Source organism: Drosophila sechellia, chromosome 3L (genome assembly GCF_004382195.2).
Source record: "Drosophila sechellia strain sech25 chromosome 3L, ASM438219v1, whole genome shotgun sequence".
Taxonomy (NCBI): domain Eukaryota; kingdom Metazoa; phylum Arthropoda; class Insecta; order Diptera; family Drosophilidae; genus Drosophila; species Drosophila sechellia.
The window spans coordinates 8,760,410-8,775,010 of record NC_045951.1 but is presented as its reverse complement, the minus strand read 5'-3'; the positions used below and the strand labels follow the sequence as shown (position 1 = coordinate 8,775,010).

General features: G+C 46.1%; 5 protein-coding genes across 8 annotated transcripts; 2 read left to right on the top strand and 3 right to left on the bottom strand.

Annotated features, from left to right (window-relative positions):
- Nucleotides 1–17: 17 nt before the first annotated feature.
- On the bottom strand, nucleotides 18–3,478 carry LOC6604963 (myotubularin-related protein 9). Its single transcript, XM_002029770.2, has 7 exons — nucleotides 2,942–3,478; nucleotides 2,588–2,838; nucleotides 2,139–2,514; nucleotides 1,601–2,076; nucleotides 1,125–1,537; nucleotides 974–1,071; nucleotides 18–917 (listed from the first exon to the last, which is right to left on the bottom strand). The coding sequence occupies exons 1-7, from the start codon at nucleotides 3,098–3,100 to the stop codon at nucleotides 840–842; spliced, it is 1,851 nt and encodes a 616-aa protein (XP_002029806.1). The 5' UTR covers nucleotides 3,101–3,478; the 3' UTR covers nucleotides 18–839.
- A 378-nt stretch (nucleotides 3,479–3,856) lies between these two features.
- On the bottom strand, nucleotides 3,857–5,142 carry LOC6604962 (uncharacterized Golgi apparatus membrane protein-like protein CG5021). Of its 4 annotated transcripts, none has more exons than XM_032717605.1 (4): nucleotides 4,982–5,142; nucleotides 4,765–4,847; nucleotides 4,459–4,693; nucleotides 3,857–4,409 (listed from the first exon to the last, which is right to left on the bottom strand). In XM_032717605.1, the coding sequence occupies exons 1-4, from the start codon at nucleotides 5,003–5,005 to the stop codon at nucleotides 4,080–4,082; spliced, it is 672 nt and encodes a 223-aa protein (XP_032573496.1). In that variant the 5' UTR covers nucleotides 5,006–5,142; the 3' UTR covers nucleotides 3,857–4,079. The 4 variants fall into 4 exon arrangements, with proteins under 4 accessions (XP_032573496.1, XP_032573497.1, XP_002029805.1 ...); XM_032717606.1 differs by having other exon boundaries at nucleotides 3,857–4,394; XM_002029769.2 differs by having other exon boundaries at nucleotides 4,991–5,142.
- A 435-nt stretch (nucleotides 5,143–5,577) lies between these two features.
- LOC6604961 (spermine oxidase) lies at nucleotides 5,578–7,113 on the top strand. The gene has a single exon (XM_002029768.2). It carries the CDS (start codon nucleotides 5,620–5,622, stop codon nucleotides 7,048–7,050), a length of 1,431 nt encoding a protein of 476 aa, XP_002029804.1. The 5' UTR covers nucleotides 5,578–5,619; the 3' UTR covers nucleotides 7,051–7,113.
- A 248-nt stretch (nucleotides 7,114–7,361) lies between these two features.
- On the top strand, nucleotides 7,362–10,716 carry LOC6604960 (valine--tRNA ligase). The gene is made up of 5 exons (XM_002029767.2): nucleotides 7,362–7,489; nucleotides 7,558–9,311; nucleotides 9,367–9,816; nucleotides 9,876–10,505; nucleotides 10,559–10,716. The coding sequence occupies exons 1-5, from the start codon at nucleotides 7,396–7,398 to the stop codon at nucleotides 10,613–10,615; spliced, it is 2,985 nt and encodes a 994-aa protein (XP_002029803.1). The 5' UTR covers nucleotides 7,362–7,395; the 3' UTR covers nucleotides 10,616–10,716.
- Nucleotides 10,717–11,061: 345 nt separating this feature from the next.
- On the bottom strand, nucleotides 11,062–13,184 carry LOC6604959. Its single transcript, XM_002029766.2, has 3 exons — nucleotides 12,812–13,184; nucleotides 12,040–12,198; nucleotides 11,062–11,975 (listed from the first exon to the last, which is right to left on the bottom strand). Exons 1-3 carry the CDS (start codon nucleotides 13,008–13,010, stop codon nucleotides 11,101–11,103), a joined length of 1,233 nt encoding a protein of 410 aa, XP_002029802.1. The 5' UTR covers nucleotides 13,011–13,184; the 3' UTR covers nucleotides 11,062–11,100.
- Nucleotides 13,185–14,601: the final 1,417 nt, after the last annotated feature.

Below are 14,601 nucleotides of genomic sequence, written 5' to 3'. Positions count from 1 at the left end.
GCAAAAGAGATGACATCTGCAAATTAACACGTATTTATTGCACTTAAGCGATAATTACTCAAAATACGCACAATACAAATGTAAATTACATACAAATTTCTGTCATTTCAAATTTGATCACAATTCGAAATAAACGCACAATGAATAACAGCTACAAACATTTATAAGTATATAATTTACAATATTTCTTTTTGGATATACCAACGCATGCACAGCATATTTTAATGTAAACGCTTTTGAAGCTTTAAATTTATGCGATTTAATCAAATTTACATAAAATTTTTTTTGAAAAAGGCAAATCTTTTGATCTGTGGCTTGTTGACCACTAAATAACTGACATAAGTAAGTTCTATAAATAGGTAATTTTGGAGACTTATACGCTAAAAATTCCATAAAAGTAAATGCGTCAAAAATTGACCCAAATATTTGATAGTTGCATTGTGCAGTTTCGAATCCCAATCTGAGTCTGAGAGTAGAGAGCGTTTTAAAAGGAAAGTTTTCAAGTTACAGTAGATCCTCTTTAAGTTTTCTTTTCTTACTACTTTGCAGAACTTATGCAATAGAAGTATAGTTAGTAAAATTGGACACATGTATGTCTAAAATTGAGTGTTTGAGTTGATCCAAAAGCAGATCCTATGGTTTATCCAATAATTTAATTACCTTGTTTATTTTCTTTTTCCTTCAGCATAATTTCTTGTAAATGGAACTTTTAGTGACTTAACATTAGTTTTGCTATGTGCTTAAATTAAATAATTGTCGAAATCTTGCAACAGAACGTATCAAAAATAAGTGTATATCATGCAGGAGATTAAAAGATAGAGAACATCTGAGGTAGCCGACTATGTATCGTTTCCGCTTTTCATGAGGGTTGACACTTCCTGGCCGAGATCCATGGCTTGTTTGCGCAGTTTGAGGGCCTAAAAGGTACATGTCATCAGTAAAAATTTCGCTATCTATACTCAACTGGACTTACCTGAGTACGGAGTTCCTTCTCACGGGTGACCAGTTCCTGAATTTGCGACATGACTGTGACTGAGCTACGTTGATCTATCACCCACCGCAAATAGAGATCTAAAATGCATGCTTAATGAGTAATCTTTCATATATTAGTTTCTTAAACATACCACTCCAAAGCTCTAAGCTTATGGGCGCCACCGATGGCCATATCACATTGGAATTGGGCTCGTACAGCGGATTCAAGAATGTCTGAAGGACATCTGGCCGGTTCAAATAAGACCACAGGCTCGTCGTCCTGGTGTGCACGTTCAGTTTGTTTCTCTCCCGCTCAGAATCGCATAGGAAAGTTCCATACTGCGAAAAGTGGCTGTGCTCGAATAGAAGGATCAGCAATTGAGTGCTAAATTCAAAGCTGCAGGGAAACTGCGTATAAAGCTGATAAATGCAATCCAGAAAGAGTACGAAAGTGGCACCAGAGGTCTTATTGCGTGTCTGATTTGGTGTGTAGCATGAGAAGCGATGACGTGAGGCAAACGGATGTCCAGCCTGGATCCACTCGCGCTCTATTAAAGCCTGCAGGCTGCAAAGGAAACACGACATAAATATCTTATTCAAGGAAATTAGAATGTTAATGTTAACTTACCCCCTTACTGTCCGGCAGTCGGGATTAAGAATGATCTGCACCAGTGAGGTGACAATAAGCGTGGAATCCAACCCCTTAGCCCCGTGCACTAACACTGGACTACCCTCTTGGTCCAGGCATTGGGCCACCACACAAGAGGCGTTCAGTGAGTTCAGCACAAGACTAAGCCAGCCGCTGCTCTCCAGTCGCGATAGCCATTTATCAGTACTGCACCCCAAATCGTTGCAAGCTTCGATCAGCCGAGCAAAGCTGTCCAAGATAGAGGCGGGCGAACTGACGTTTCCAATTGAACGGTTTACCTTCTTCCACTGCGAGTAGTGCAGGTCAGTTTCTGTATTCGATTTGCCCTTACCCCAGGTGTCCACGATGAACCCCTTTCGACTGCGCCCCAGCACCAGATTGAGGATAGCCTCGTCAGCTCTACAGCGCTTGATGCCCTGAATGGACAGCGGCTGGGAGCTTCGCATCAGCGTGGCCTGCAAATATGAATCATTGAATTAATTTGATAGAATTTGCTGGTGTAGATGCAATGACTTACGCCATTTTCATGCCTGTAGCTGAGCACGGGGAAGCGGCCGCCATCGCGGAACGCAGCAGAGAGCACTATCTGCTCGTCCGTAATTGCTTTAGGTACAATTAGCGTGGCGCCATATGTGGCACAGACGCTGAAGTCTCTGTTGACGTTGGTGATGCGCCACTCGCAGGAGGCCTGGGGACTTTGAAGCGCACCACCACCACCACCCGCAAGGGCGTCTATCGCAAAGCCATTTTGCAGAGGATGGGGTATGCCGGCGCCCACAGTCAACGTCGATGTCGAAGTTGATGGCATGCAAATTGTTATGTTGGCCACATTCGGCGAGGACGCACCGCACATGCCCACCCCGCTTATGAGTTTGGCGAACTCCAGCTCGGGCCTGTCGTTTGGATGGGGAGGTTAATTGAATTGTAGCCAATTTGCTAGTTATGGTGAAGCCATGATGTACTCACCTAAACATCGTGTAGCCGTCCTCCAGGATCGAGTACATGGGCCGGTAGAAAAATGGATAGAGCAGTTCGGTGTTCTGGATGGCACTGAGTGCCTCCAGCGATGCGGCCACGTTGAAGAACTCCTTGCCGCACTTGATCTCCAGCGAAATAATGCGCAGATCCTTGCACTTCAGGGTGATAAGCCCACCGACCACGATGTTCTGCGACAAACTAGGCTTCTTCTCCACACAGTCGATGTTCTTGTGCAGCAACTGAAAAGAGGGGGATGAGCACGATGAATTTCCAATTCAATTATGAGCGCTCCACTGAAGCCGAAGCACATCGGATTAGGTGGGCAGGCCTCAACACACTTACCCATAGCTCCTGGCTGGTTTCCTGGCGAGCGCTGAGCAGCAAATGGTGCCCGGTGATGCACAGTGTGCCAACTGTTGCACCCGACGCCCCCGCATTCGATGGGTGGTGCAGCAGGACACCGTCCAGCTTGGGGGTCTTTATCAGGTCGGCGAATTCCATGGCGTCGCCCTCGGCGGGGTGTCCGATTTGATTTGGTCCCCACTAATTAACTTTTTGCATTTTGCCCGGCTATCTCCTGTTGCCACTTGATTGCTTCTGTCGACGCCGCCTTCCACCTCCGCCCTTCTTCGCCACGGTTATCCCGCCTTTCGAGTCCCCTTTTTTGAACCCACAGCAGTGCGTACGTCACCGGTTCTGGCGGGGATTTGACGGATTTACGGCACTGCTGCTCTGCAGCTAACAATGAAACTCGCTCCGGGCTGCAAAAACTTTTGTTCCACGCCCCCGCTTACGGCACAGATTGCATTTCTTTCTTTCTTTTCGATTCCGTTTCCGTCCGACTGTTCTGTTTTGTGCTTTGCGGCAGTGTGCCCGTCCCTCACTGAGCCGGAAAGCTCAGTTGTGGTGAGCACTATCACACTGCGTTTCGGCTATGAACCGTTATAGCCACTAACGAAAAAACTACAAATTTATCAGTTGTTTTTATATGCAAATATATATTTTTTGCAGAAATGATTATATTTACGATTCTTTTTAATACGAAGGTTTTATATATGACACAAAAATGACAAAAAGGAAACTTAACCAAATAATTTATAATAATCTAACAGTACGGAAAATAATTTGCCACACGTCTTTCGTATTCAGATTAAGATGCAGAGAATAAAAATGTTACACATTTCGCTGGATCTGAATCCCTTTTAAGATCTATTCCTAAATTTGTAGTTAAACCATTCGAAATAAAACTATGTGGCATACTGGTTGCATGTCACACGCACATGCGGTCCTTTAATCCGAGTAAAAGTAAGAAACGATTAGGGTAGATTGCAGTATGGCTAAATTAAGTTTTACATATGGTACACAGACAGCGATGCCGATCGAAGGTCGTGGTCCGCGCCAGAAGAAGCGTCAAATACTCTTTGAAATGCGCTGCAGCAGACGGTGGCAAGGTGACTTAGTAGATGGAGTCTCCACCAGCTCAAACGACTCCCGTTGGACGCACATTGGTTGGCGGTGGGGCGCCACTGGGCCTTATCATAATGTCCACGGCATTCTTGAACAGCTGCGTTTTCACAAAGTCTGTGGCGGCGGAATTCAGATCCTTACTGGCGCCATAGTTACACTTGACGTAACCATATAGATTGGCGGCATTCAGCGCAATGGCGATCATTACCAGCAGTAGCCATTTGAACTTCACGCCGATTAGGGCGAACAGGAAGAAGAGGCCCCAGAAGACGGGACAGAGGATGAGTCCCAGCCAGAAGATGCGCTGCTCGTTCTTGTTGACCCGGCTCTGGTAGGATTCAGACTGCGTTTCATTATCAAGGGCAATCTAGTTAGCTAAGCTCGTGACTCACGTTCTTTGACTCAAACACCCAGTGCGATACGCCATCGTCGTCGACGTAATTCCACCAGCGGAGACCGACCAGCAATCTTCCCGAGATGTTCTTTACCGTCCAGAAGTCGGCGGACAGGAAGAGCACCACGAATACGAAGCTGGTGATGAAGGAGTCGCTGAACCAACCGCAGAACATATAGATCAGGATGGCGGCGCCCCTGAAGAACAGGTGGAAGAAGGTGACGTACGGGTGCCTGTGGAATACACGCGTTGGGTTGGGTTGGGGTTAATGGAATTGATCAACAAACATTATTGTTCTGCATACGTGTATTTCTGACCCGCGCGACTGGGATCCCGCATCTCGTCCTCCTCGCCAAAGGGTATCGTGTCATCGTCGAGCAGCGGCACCTGTGTAACACGTATGTGGGATTAATTTGGCTTGCCTTGTTGTAAAATAGCAGTTTTCGTGGAAATCTCGGATCGTATTGTCAGAATGGCACCCCAATCAAGCAGCTTGTTAGGTGTTAGTGCGGCATACATACATTTCTTACCGTAGCAGATGCCATGCTGGTGTTGGAAGTGTCGTCTAAATCCTAGTTGGGTGCACTTTTCATGGATTTTCGTGGTTTTTCAAGGGTTTTAATACATTTTCTTCGCCTGGGACGTTGTTGTTGTTTCTGCCTGCGTAGCCTTTAATCGTTATCGGACTGAGTCGATAGCTCACAGGGCTGAAAAACTTCTTCGAGCTCGATGGGTTGGCAGCACCATAAGTTATTGAGCCCAAACCTATCGTATTTTAAATCTTTGCAAACATTTTTTATAAAGCTCCCTTTCTTTTTGTGTGTGGAACTTTCATTTGCAAATGCAGCGCCAAATAAGAATAAATGCCTATTTTAAGTTATTTATGAAACGTAATTTTGGCACAGCATATTAAGTAATAAAAGCCGAAACAATATTACCTAACACGACTTTTATGTTCTGTGACCCGAATTCTCAATGTTACATTTTTGTGGCTCAAAATCTGTAGAGTGTGCAAAAAGTTGTGCTCAAACAAGCCATTGTGGAAGCCATTGAAATGCAGCATCCATCACTTGCCAAGTTAGCCCACAACTTGAAAACTTCATCAGTAGCTCGTTGATCGTCTGCTCTTTCGGTCGAACTTAACTACCAACGTTTCAGGATGGAAAAATGCCGAGCCTCCTCTAGGATACTCATAATCGGAGCAGGAGTTTCGGGCATAGCCGCCGCCACTCGACTCCTGCAGAACAATTTCCAGAATGTTCAGATCCTGGAGGCGGAGGATCGCATCGGCGGGCGGATCAACACCGTGTATTTTGGTGACAACGTCATCGATTTGGGAGCCCAGTGGTGTCATGGAAAGCAACAAAATTGTGTGTACGACATGGTCAAGGATATGGGTATCCTGCACGAGACGGGCGACTATTACGGTCCCATCAAGAGGGTGAGATCCAACAAGGAGGTGGTTCCACATGATTTGGCCTGCGCCATTCACGACATTGCTGTAAAGAGCATGCCGAGTGGACCTCATCCGGTTGTGGGATCCTTTGGCACCCACCTGACGCAGACCTTCTGGCGCAAGATCGAGTCCGAGCTACCTCAAGTGAATAGGGATGTGGCTAGTGAGGCTTTGAATACCTTTGCGAAGCATGAAAGTTCTATTATTGGTGCGGACAATCTTTTCGAGGTTTCCGTGAGGGAACACATCGAGTACCACGAATGTGATGGCGACAAGCTGCTCCACTGGGGAACGAAGGGCTATCGGCGCTTCCTGCGCCTGCTGATGAAGGTCAGCGAGGATACGCCAGAGGAGCTAGGTCTACTGGAAGGACGCATTCAACTGAATAAGAAGGTCATCAAGATCGAGTTGGCGTGCCCCCGTAAGGTAATCCTGCGCTGCCAGGATGGCGAATACTTTGAGGCGGATCACGTCATCTGCACCGTTTCCCTGGGAGTTCTGCAGGAGCAGCACGAGAAGCTATTCGTCCCGCCGCTGCCCGCAGCCAAGGTGAATGCCATTCGCAGCCTCACCCTGGGCACTGTGAACAAACTGTATTTGGAGTATGAGAAGCAACCTCTTCCTGACGGCTGGGTGGGTTTCTTCTGCTTTTGGCTGGAAGAGGATCTGATAGAACTGCGAAAGACGGAATATTTCTGGGTGGAGGGTATAACCGGTGTACACATGATCACTTGTCAGCCCCGAATGTTGATGGCCTGGGTGAATGGTCCGCATGGACGCCACATGGAGACCCTGTCCGATGAGAAAGTTCTCGAGGGCTTGTACTGGCTCTTCCGAAAGTTCCTCACTTTCGAAATTCCGCCGCCAAAGCGTTTCGTTCGCAGCTCGTGGTTTTCGAATCCGAACTTCCGTGGCAGTTGGAGTTATCGTGGAGTTATAGCCGATGAAAGGAATACGGGCCCCTGGGATCTGGAGTCTCCTGTGTTGGGCGAAGATGGTCATTTAGGCCTCCTTTTTGCCGGAGAAGCGTCCAGCAGGAATCACTTTTCCACCGTTCACGGAGCTGTAGAGGCGGGTTACCGGGAAGCAGACCGGCTCATTGGTCATTACACCTCATGCAGTGTCAGTGCCTGAAAATTATATATTTTGCTAATGTATTTATTTGCTATGTACTTTTCTGTAATTTTGGGTTCTTAAATTCATGGTTTCTTAATAAATGTTTCTCTTTTATATTAAAAAAATAACTAACTTGGATCCTGATATTCACATACGTAACCCTGTTGTTTTTTTTTTCTCTTTTGACAAAACAAATAAATAATGAAAAAGTTTTAAAAATATTGAGGAGGAAAGCTTTACCGTTTCTCGTTTAAAATTGGCGCCCAAAATCCGTATATCGATTATCCCATCAGCTGTTTTTATACCATCACCACAAAGATTACAAAAACATTTTTTTTGACATAACATAACACAACATTAAAAATGCAAATAATTAGGAATTCCACCAGTAAACTGCTTAGACACAAGCACCTGTGTCAGCCAAGGGTTTACTCCCTATACTACAGTACCCTTAAAGGTGCGTTACCTCCAGTTTCATTCAAAAACCCAGTGCCGGCTAAAGAACTCACCTTTTTCCACTTTTAGATGCGGCTAAGGAGCTTCCTTTGGCAGCAGGATACCAGCCAAAACCAGTGGAAAATGCTTACTGGGTGCGGGAGCATCGCCAGGCTAATCTGCCCAAGGCTTCAGCCAGCAGTTGCAAACGGGGAACATATCGCATGCTTCTACCGCCACCAAATGTAACCGGGAATCTGCATTTGGGCCATGCACTGATGGCCACCGTGCAGGATGTGATTGCCCGCCAGCGCGAACAGCTCGGCTACCAGGTGGACTGGGTACCAGGCACAGATCACGCGGGAATCGCCACCCAGGTGGTCGTGGAACGCACGATTGCCGCTTCTCAGGCGAAAACCCGTCATGAATTGGGACGCTCTGCATTTCTGGACGAAGTGTGGCGCTGGAAGGCGGAAAAGGGTGCAGGTATCGTGCAGGATCTCCGTCAACTCGGCTGCAAACTGAATTGGAAACGAGAATACTTCACAATGGATGAGCAGCAGGCGCATGCGGTCAACGTAGCTTTCGAGCGACTCTTTGAAGAAGGCCTAATTCAACGGCGCAACTCGGTTGTCAACTGGTGCACCGCTCTACGTTCCGCCATATCTGATATCGAGGTAGATAGTGTGGAGATCAAGGAGCCGGTAGAGATAGCCGTTCCCGGCTACGATCGCAAAGTACTCTTTGGCAGAATGTACGATTTCGCCTATCATGTAGTGGATGGCGAAACACTGCCCGATGGTTCGGTTGAAGAGATTGTGGTGTCTACCACTAGACCAGAGACAATTTTGGGTGATGTAGCTGTCGCAGTACATCCGCTGGATCCGCGGTACACCAAGTACCGAAACATTGACCAGGTTAAGCTCAAGCATCCTTTCCGTGACGACACCATTCCACTCGTTTTCGATATCAACGTGGACCAAGAGTTTGGCACCGGTGCAGTGAAAATCACACCAGCCCATGACAAATTTGATTTCGAGCTGGCCACTCGCCATAAGCTTGAACCTCGCCAGGTCTTCACTGAAACGGGTCTTGTGGTGGATGCTTATTCTGAGTTCAAGGGCATTCCGCGCTTCGAGGCGCGAGATCTCATCGTCAATCGTCTGGAAGAAATGGATTTGCTGCGCCAGGTGCGCTCTCATACCATGCAGTTGCCCATCTGCTCGCGCTCCAAGGACGTTATAGAGTACATGATCTTGCCGCAATGGTTTCTTAAGTGCAAGGACTTGGCAAAGGATGCCTTATCTGAACTGCATAGCGGACGTCTGCAAATCCTGCCTCCGAGCTTCGAAACGGAGTGGGAACGCTGGCTGCAGGATAGCCGCGACTGGTGCATTTCCCGGCAGTTGTGGTGGGGGCATCAGGTGCCCGCGTACGAGGTGATCGACTCCCAGGGAAACAGTCAATGGGTGGCTGCTCTTGACGAGAAGGCAGCCAGGCAGAAAGCCATGAAACTGATTGGTAGCGAAGAATTTACATTGAAACGCGATCCGGATGTACTGGATACTTGGTTTTCATCGTCGCTGCTGCCCTTCTCCACGGCCGGTTGGCCGGAGGAGAGCTACAAAGAAAGGTATCCTTTGGACATAATGCAGACTGGCCATGATATTATCTTCTTTTGGGTGGCGCGCATGATGATGTTGGGTCTGAAGCTGACCGGCGAGGCACCCTTTCAGAGAATTTTGCTGAACGGCATTGTGTGCGATGCCCATGGCCGGAAGATGTCCAAGAGCCTCGGCAACATCGTGGCCCCACAGCAGGTGGTTCAGGGCGCCAGTTTAGAGGTAAGTTACGCCATTATTGCCAAGGATAATATTTAACGATATATTACATCTGCAGAGCCTGAAGGCGGGCCTACAGCAATCATGCGAGGCGGGCATCATTAAGCCTTCAGAGTTAAAGGCCTCCACGATTGGAATGACGCATATGTTCTCCAATGGCATCCAAGAGTGCGGCACCGATGCACTACGCTTCACCCTGATGAGCCACAATATCAAGAGCCACTTCATTAGCTTCGATGTGAACACCTGCTACACCAATAAGCTGTTCCTAAACAAAATATGGCAAGCAATGCGATTTACCCTCGGCTCTGCCAAGGGACTGGGAATCTCGCTGCATCAGTTTGAGACACTTGAAGGTGTCAATGTGGGCCTTTGGGATCGCTGGATAATCGGACGCCTCGCGGAGACCTTGTCTGTCTGCTCGCAGAGCTACAGCAACTACAATTTCCACTTGGCCACAGCAGCTCTAAAGACTTTTTTCTATCAAAATCTCTGTGATACTTACCTGGTAAGTTCGTTGTCATTCAATTGTTATTGTGCATCAACAAAAGCTGCTGAAATCCACAGGAAACCACCAAAATTGCGATAGGAAATGGCAGTGCTGATGCCTACATCCATGTGGGCACCCTGACCGCTTGCCTTAGCTGGGGACTGCAGGCCATGGCCCCGTATACTCCCTTTGTGGCTTCCGAATTGCTGCAGCATGTGCCCCTTAATATAGAGCTTAAACTGTCCGACTACAAGGATGAGAAGTTGGAGGAAGAGGTCAACGAAATAGTGAACATTTGCCATAACGTGCGACAGGTTAAGAGTCGCAATGAGATCAGCAAGCGCCATCATCCGCACCTCAGTTTGTTTGCACAGAATACAGACTCGGAAGGGGTGCTTCGTCGTCATTTGCCGCAGATAAAGGTGCTATCACGCTGCGAAGACGTGGAACTGGAATTGTTTGACGAAAACTCAAAGATTTCGAAGAAACTCAGCTTCTTCTCGTCGGCAGGAGCACTCTGCTCCTTTGGCTTAAAATTGAGCAATGGATTGGCTCTGACGCCGGAGAAACGAGAAGAAATGGAGAAGGCCAATGCCAAAAAACTGAAGAAGTTGGTCTCCGAACTGCAGCGGTATCGCATGCGCCTGGATAACGAAGCCTTCCAACTGATGGCCGACAAGAAAGTTAAGTCGCATTTCGAAAATAAGGTAATGTGCCGTAGTTGTTTCCATGCAACATATTTACTGGGTTTTTATTGCAGGTCAAAGAGTTGGAGGCGGAAATCAACAGTCTCTCTCGGCTGGCAGTGTTGTCCTAATGCACTGCATAAAAATAAGCTGAGATAATTCCTTTGTTATTGTCTTAAAACCGCCTAAGTCATCTGTTTGTTTAGAAGTAAAGACTGCAATATTTATTAAATGCGCAACATACCTTATAAAGGTACTAAGCATAAAGATATTTATCTATCAAATATCAATTTCTGTTGGAAAATTTAGACTTTTCCGTTTTAAACCGCTAACTCTTTTGTCACCAAAACCGCAAAATACTACAGATATTTTTTTGAATTTGTTTTAAATTCCTATTAGATCATTTTTGCTAATTGCTAAGTTCACGAAATCAAACGAATATTGGTTTAAATCGAAAATGGTTTGTGTTTTTACACTTTCGAATGTTAATTAATGTTTGAATTTACCAGATGCTTCGTCGAAATTCCTCGAAAGGATCCCCAATTTCTCTCCTCCAGATATGTAGCACGTTTTGATGTTATGCTATGATTATCAAGTCTTTTATTTTATACCATATTTACAGAATTGGACATGCGTTCTGCGAATACGACAAGTAGAAGCCGCGATTCGATATGTCCATATCCTCATTACCATCGGTGACTGTATAGACAACGAATGGCTTCGCCGATGTGGTCGTGGATACCAGACCCAATCCACAAAAGCGATCGCTGGGCATCGCAACGCCGCCCTGCGTTGGCGACGGAATTATGATGTAGTCCGTTGTGCATTCCTGACTCTGAACAGATGAGGTGGCCAGCAGAGTGGGATCCACTGCACCCACATCGTTGGTCAGCGTAAAGGAGTACGTATCGGAGCCAACCTGGCTGTAGGTGATGGAACACATTCCCGCTGCCTTGCGTATGCAAATACCATATTTGGTGTTCGCCAACTGCCTCGTGCCTTGCACTCCAATGGAATTGAGGGCGGAGGCCGCCGCCGAATTGTAATTAAAATTGGCCAGGGTGCCGCTGCTGGGCATGTAGTATTGCAGGCAACCGGCTGGCGCCAAAGTGGCCGACGTGCACGCCAGCATCCTTATCTGGAATTGCCAGTTGCGGTTGAATGTATAACTTCCGGATGTGGCCACCGAGATGGTAATCGGACTGACGCCATTAAAGTCCACATACACATGCTGACCGGCGTTCTCGCCACAAATGCTTGGCACTTGCGAGGCTCCGCCAGTGATGGTCAGGGCATCCGTGGAGCAGAATCCATCGCCCGATGGTGGTGCCAGCGACAGGGAAAGGAAGTCCACTCGCAACTGGCAGATCGACGAATCCGGTGGTGTGACCACAATGGAACACCGTCCGCCGCCGCCATATGGAGCCGGATAATTGCTGTTGTAAAAGTACGTGTTGTTGTAGGAAGTACTTGCTCCACATGTTCTTTGATCTGCAATCATAGATTGTTATTGAGTACTTGATGGAGAAACTTGAACGTTTCCGAAAGAACTTACAAATGCAGCAAATGGCCTGCGCTGTGATGGAGGAGCAGCTGCCCGCCGCCACGCCGCTGTTGTCGGTGCACTCTCCGTTGATTACGCAGGTGCCCAGGAGCAGGTTGTTGCCCACACAGATGTCGTTGGAAAAGCGACCGATTGTATAGAATGGAAACCCTGGAAACGAAAGAAATGGTCATTGAAATGTCATTGAAAATTATCTGGATAATCCGAGGGAATTATGACCGGAGAGATGGGAAACAGAAGGGATAGTAACTTTATGATTCTATAAAAATGCTGTCAGCCCTTTATCTCTGATTGTAAAACCCAAACTAATAACTTTACAGTAGTAAGATACTAACAAAAACTTAATTTTTTGTTACAGAAAATGTAAGAAATCTTTGAGATAATTGGAAAAAGCACTATGCTTGAACTTAATAATAATAATAATTTATAACAAATAAATTTCTTATCAGAGATAATTGCTTAAATATAGAAGAGTTTAACAACTATAAGTCAAACCCTTCAACACGCAACAAATATGACTTAGCGAAGCTCCACTTTATATTTCTGAAATGCAATGCGCAAATGGAAACGTTTTCCGCGGAAGCAATGATGATTGTAGGGCATGGGGACAGCTAAGACTAAAGAATCCACCTGCGGTACATGCACAGTGGGTGATAATTGAGGCCTGACCCACATACTTCCATCACGACGGAAAAACAAACTGCCGGCATTCATCCGGTCCGATGTCGTCAAGAGTAACCTGCTGGGGTGGAGCTCAACTTACAGCGAGGATGTCGCGAGCTGGAGTTTCCATCCTCCGCGAGAAGGGTATCGTTCGCCAGGATCAGGGATTCATTAGCCTTCGACAGTGGAGCTAATGTTAAACTGCTGGCACGTGCCGCACTGTATATGCCCACTATGTAGCTGCTGAAGAAGATGGCCACGAGGGCCAGAAGCTGCGAGGAACGGCCACCGGCGGACATGATGATCGATTGACGTACGGATCACTTTCGGTTTTCACTCGGGTTAGCTGGAGCTAGAGCTAGAGCTGCTGCAACGGAGCTGGTACGGATTGGCTACCGATTGAGAGAGACGTTCACTCGCGCGTGTGACACAATGGATACTGAGCCGCTGGAGACCCGAGTTTTGGGGGCACAGTCGGATGGGCCAGCCCAGTGGGCTGCTCAGGTGCTAATTGAGAGAACCCGACAACCTATGCACCTTGCCCAGGGACGGCTCCAAATCGCTCAAAGGAAACGTGGACAGTCATTTCTTATCTGCATTATTTCCACATTGGGATTCTCAATGTATTGCGTTTTCAAAAATTTTATCTGACAAATCGTAAATTACTAATAGAAAAAATTGTATCCCATAACGAAAATAAAATATTTAGGATATAACTATTTTATATCTTATAAAATATAATGTCTACCACAAGTGTATATATTTGCATAATATCTGATACTATGCAATAAAAACTAATACAATCTAATTTGATTTAACATATTAAAAAATTAAAAAAATCCTATCTAATCTAACATGATCTCACATTATCCAATATAGTCTTGTAAAACAATACCATATACTCTAAAATACTCTAAAATTCGAACACTCTTAAGAAGTCTAACCCAATTTTATATGTGGAATATAATTAAAAGCATTTTAAAAATATATCTTAAGCATGTTAATCTTAAGGACATAGAAATCTTTAATGCTAGTTGACCCATTTGCTATTCTCATTAAGTGAATTTCACCATATGATTCGCACCCCAATCCGCTCCTGTCCGGAGATCGTGTGGCGCCTATTTCACCTGGTCCGGGAAAGAATGTGGAGCACTCACGCATGGGAAGTGCTCGGCTTCTAACTCGTATTGGCTTTAGTGGTTACTCGAATTTACGCGTACCGCTTCTAGACAAAAACAAACCGATTTCTGGGCGAGGAAAGTGATAGAAATGCCTGGCACTGGCACTGATACCCAATTTGCGGGGCTGCGCACGCGTGCAGCGCCGCATGATTCCCCCGGATGGGATAAAAGAAAGTGTCCGTCTGTTTGCTCTTCTCTGCGGTATGTAAACGCAGCTCCACACTGGCATCTTCTTTCCGCTCGAGCCAGTTTTAGTGGCTATAAATAAAATCGAAAACTCGGCTCCATTGTGATCCGTACGTTTACAGACCATGATGATGTAACGGTACCATCTAGCTGGATTTGGCGCGTGTTTTTGAGTCAGCAAGAGCTGATTACTGATCTGCTTTTGTGCTTTTACTAGAACGCAGCACGACACACACGACTCCAATTAGCAGGACACCACTAATCGCCGACTATGACACTAATTAAGGTTTAATCCCAAAAGGAAGGTAAAAGTGGATTGGGTTGGATTGTTTTCCAAGCCAAAACTTAGAAAGTTGCAAGTAATTTGTTGCGTTGCCAACTACGAGCGACCCATATAAGTTACTTAGAGTTCGATTAGGGCTTTGTGAACTACATTTTCAAAAATATGGTTTCAAAGTTTCAAAAATAGTTTTTCCTTCTATAATACCTATATATATCTCTATATATTACGTGTTTAAAATTA

What these genes read in the sequence shown, in the direction of transcription:
- LOC6604963 (XM_002029770.2), bottom strand. Translation starts at nt 3,100, where the DNA reads ATGGAATTCGCCGACCTGATAAAGACCCCCAAGCTGGACGGTGTCCTG. An exon ending in GCTACAGGCATGAAAATGGC is followed by an intron (nt 2,077 to 2,138) that starts GTAAGTCATTGC and finishes TCATATTTGCAG; the next exon opens with GCCACGCTGATGCGAAGCTC. An exon ending in AAGCTTAGAGCTTTGGAGTG is followed by an intron (nt 1,072 to 1,124) that starts GTATGTTTAAGA and finishes CATGCATTTTAG; the next exon opens with ATCTCTATTTGCGGTGGGTG.
- LOC6604962 (XM_032717605.1), bottom strand. Translation starts at nt 5,005, where the DNA reads ATGGCATCTGCTACGGTAAGAAAT. An exon ending in CATCTGCTACGGTAAGAAAT is followed by an intron (nt 4,848 to 4,981) that starts GTATGTATGCCG and finishes CGTGTTACACAG; the next exon opens with GTGCCGCTGCTCGACGATGA. An exon ending in GGGTGTTTGAGTCAAAGAAC is followed by an intron (nt 4,410 to 4,458) that starts GTGAGTCACGAG and finishes AATGAAACGCAG; the next exon opens with TCTGAATCCTACCAGAGCCG.
- LOC6604961 (XM_002029768.2), top strand. Translation starts at nt 5,620, where the DNA reads ATGGAAAAATGCCGAGCCTCCTCTAGGATACTCATAATCGGAGCAGGA.
- LOC6604960 (XM_002029767.2), top strand. Translation starts at nt 7,396, where the DNA reads ATGCAAATAATTAGGAATTCCACCAGTAAACTGCTTAGACACAAGCAC. An exon ending in TTCAGGGCGCCAGTTTAGAG is followed by an intron (nt 9,312 to 9,366) that starts GTAAGTTACGCC and finishes TTACATCTGCAG; the next exon opens with AGCCTGAAGGCGGGCCTACA. An exon ending in ATCTCTGTGATACTTACCTG is followed by an intron (nt 9,817 to 9,875) that starts GTAAGTTCGTTG and finishes TGAAATCCACAG; the next exon opens with GAAACCACCAAAATTGCGAT.
- LOC6604959 (XM_002029766.2), bottom strand. Translation starts at nt 13,010, where the DNA reads ATGTCCGCCGGTGGCCGTTCCTCGCAGCTTCTGGCCCTCGTGGCCATC. An exon ending in CAGCTCGCGACATCCTCGCT is followed by an intron (nt 12,199 to 12,811) that starts GTAAGTTGAGCT and finishes TTTCGTTTCCAG; the next exon opens with GGTTTCCATTCTATACAATC. An exon ending in GCAGGCCATTTGCTGCATTT is followed by an intron (nt 11,976 to 12,039) that starts GTAAGTTCTTTC and finishes CTATGATTGCAG; the next exon opens with ATCAAAGAACATGTGGAGCA.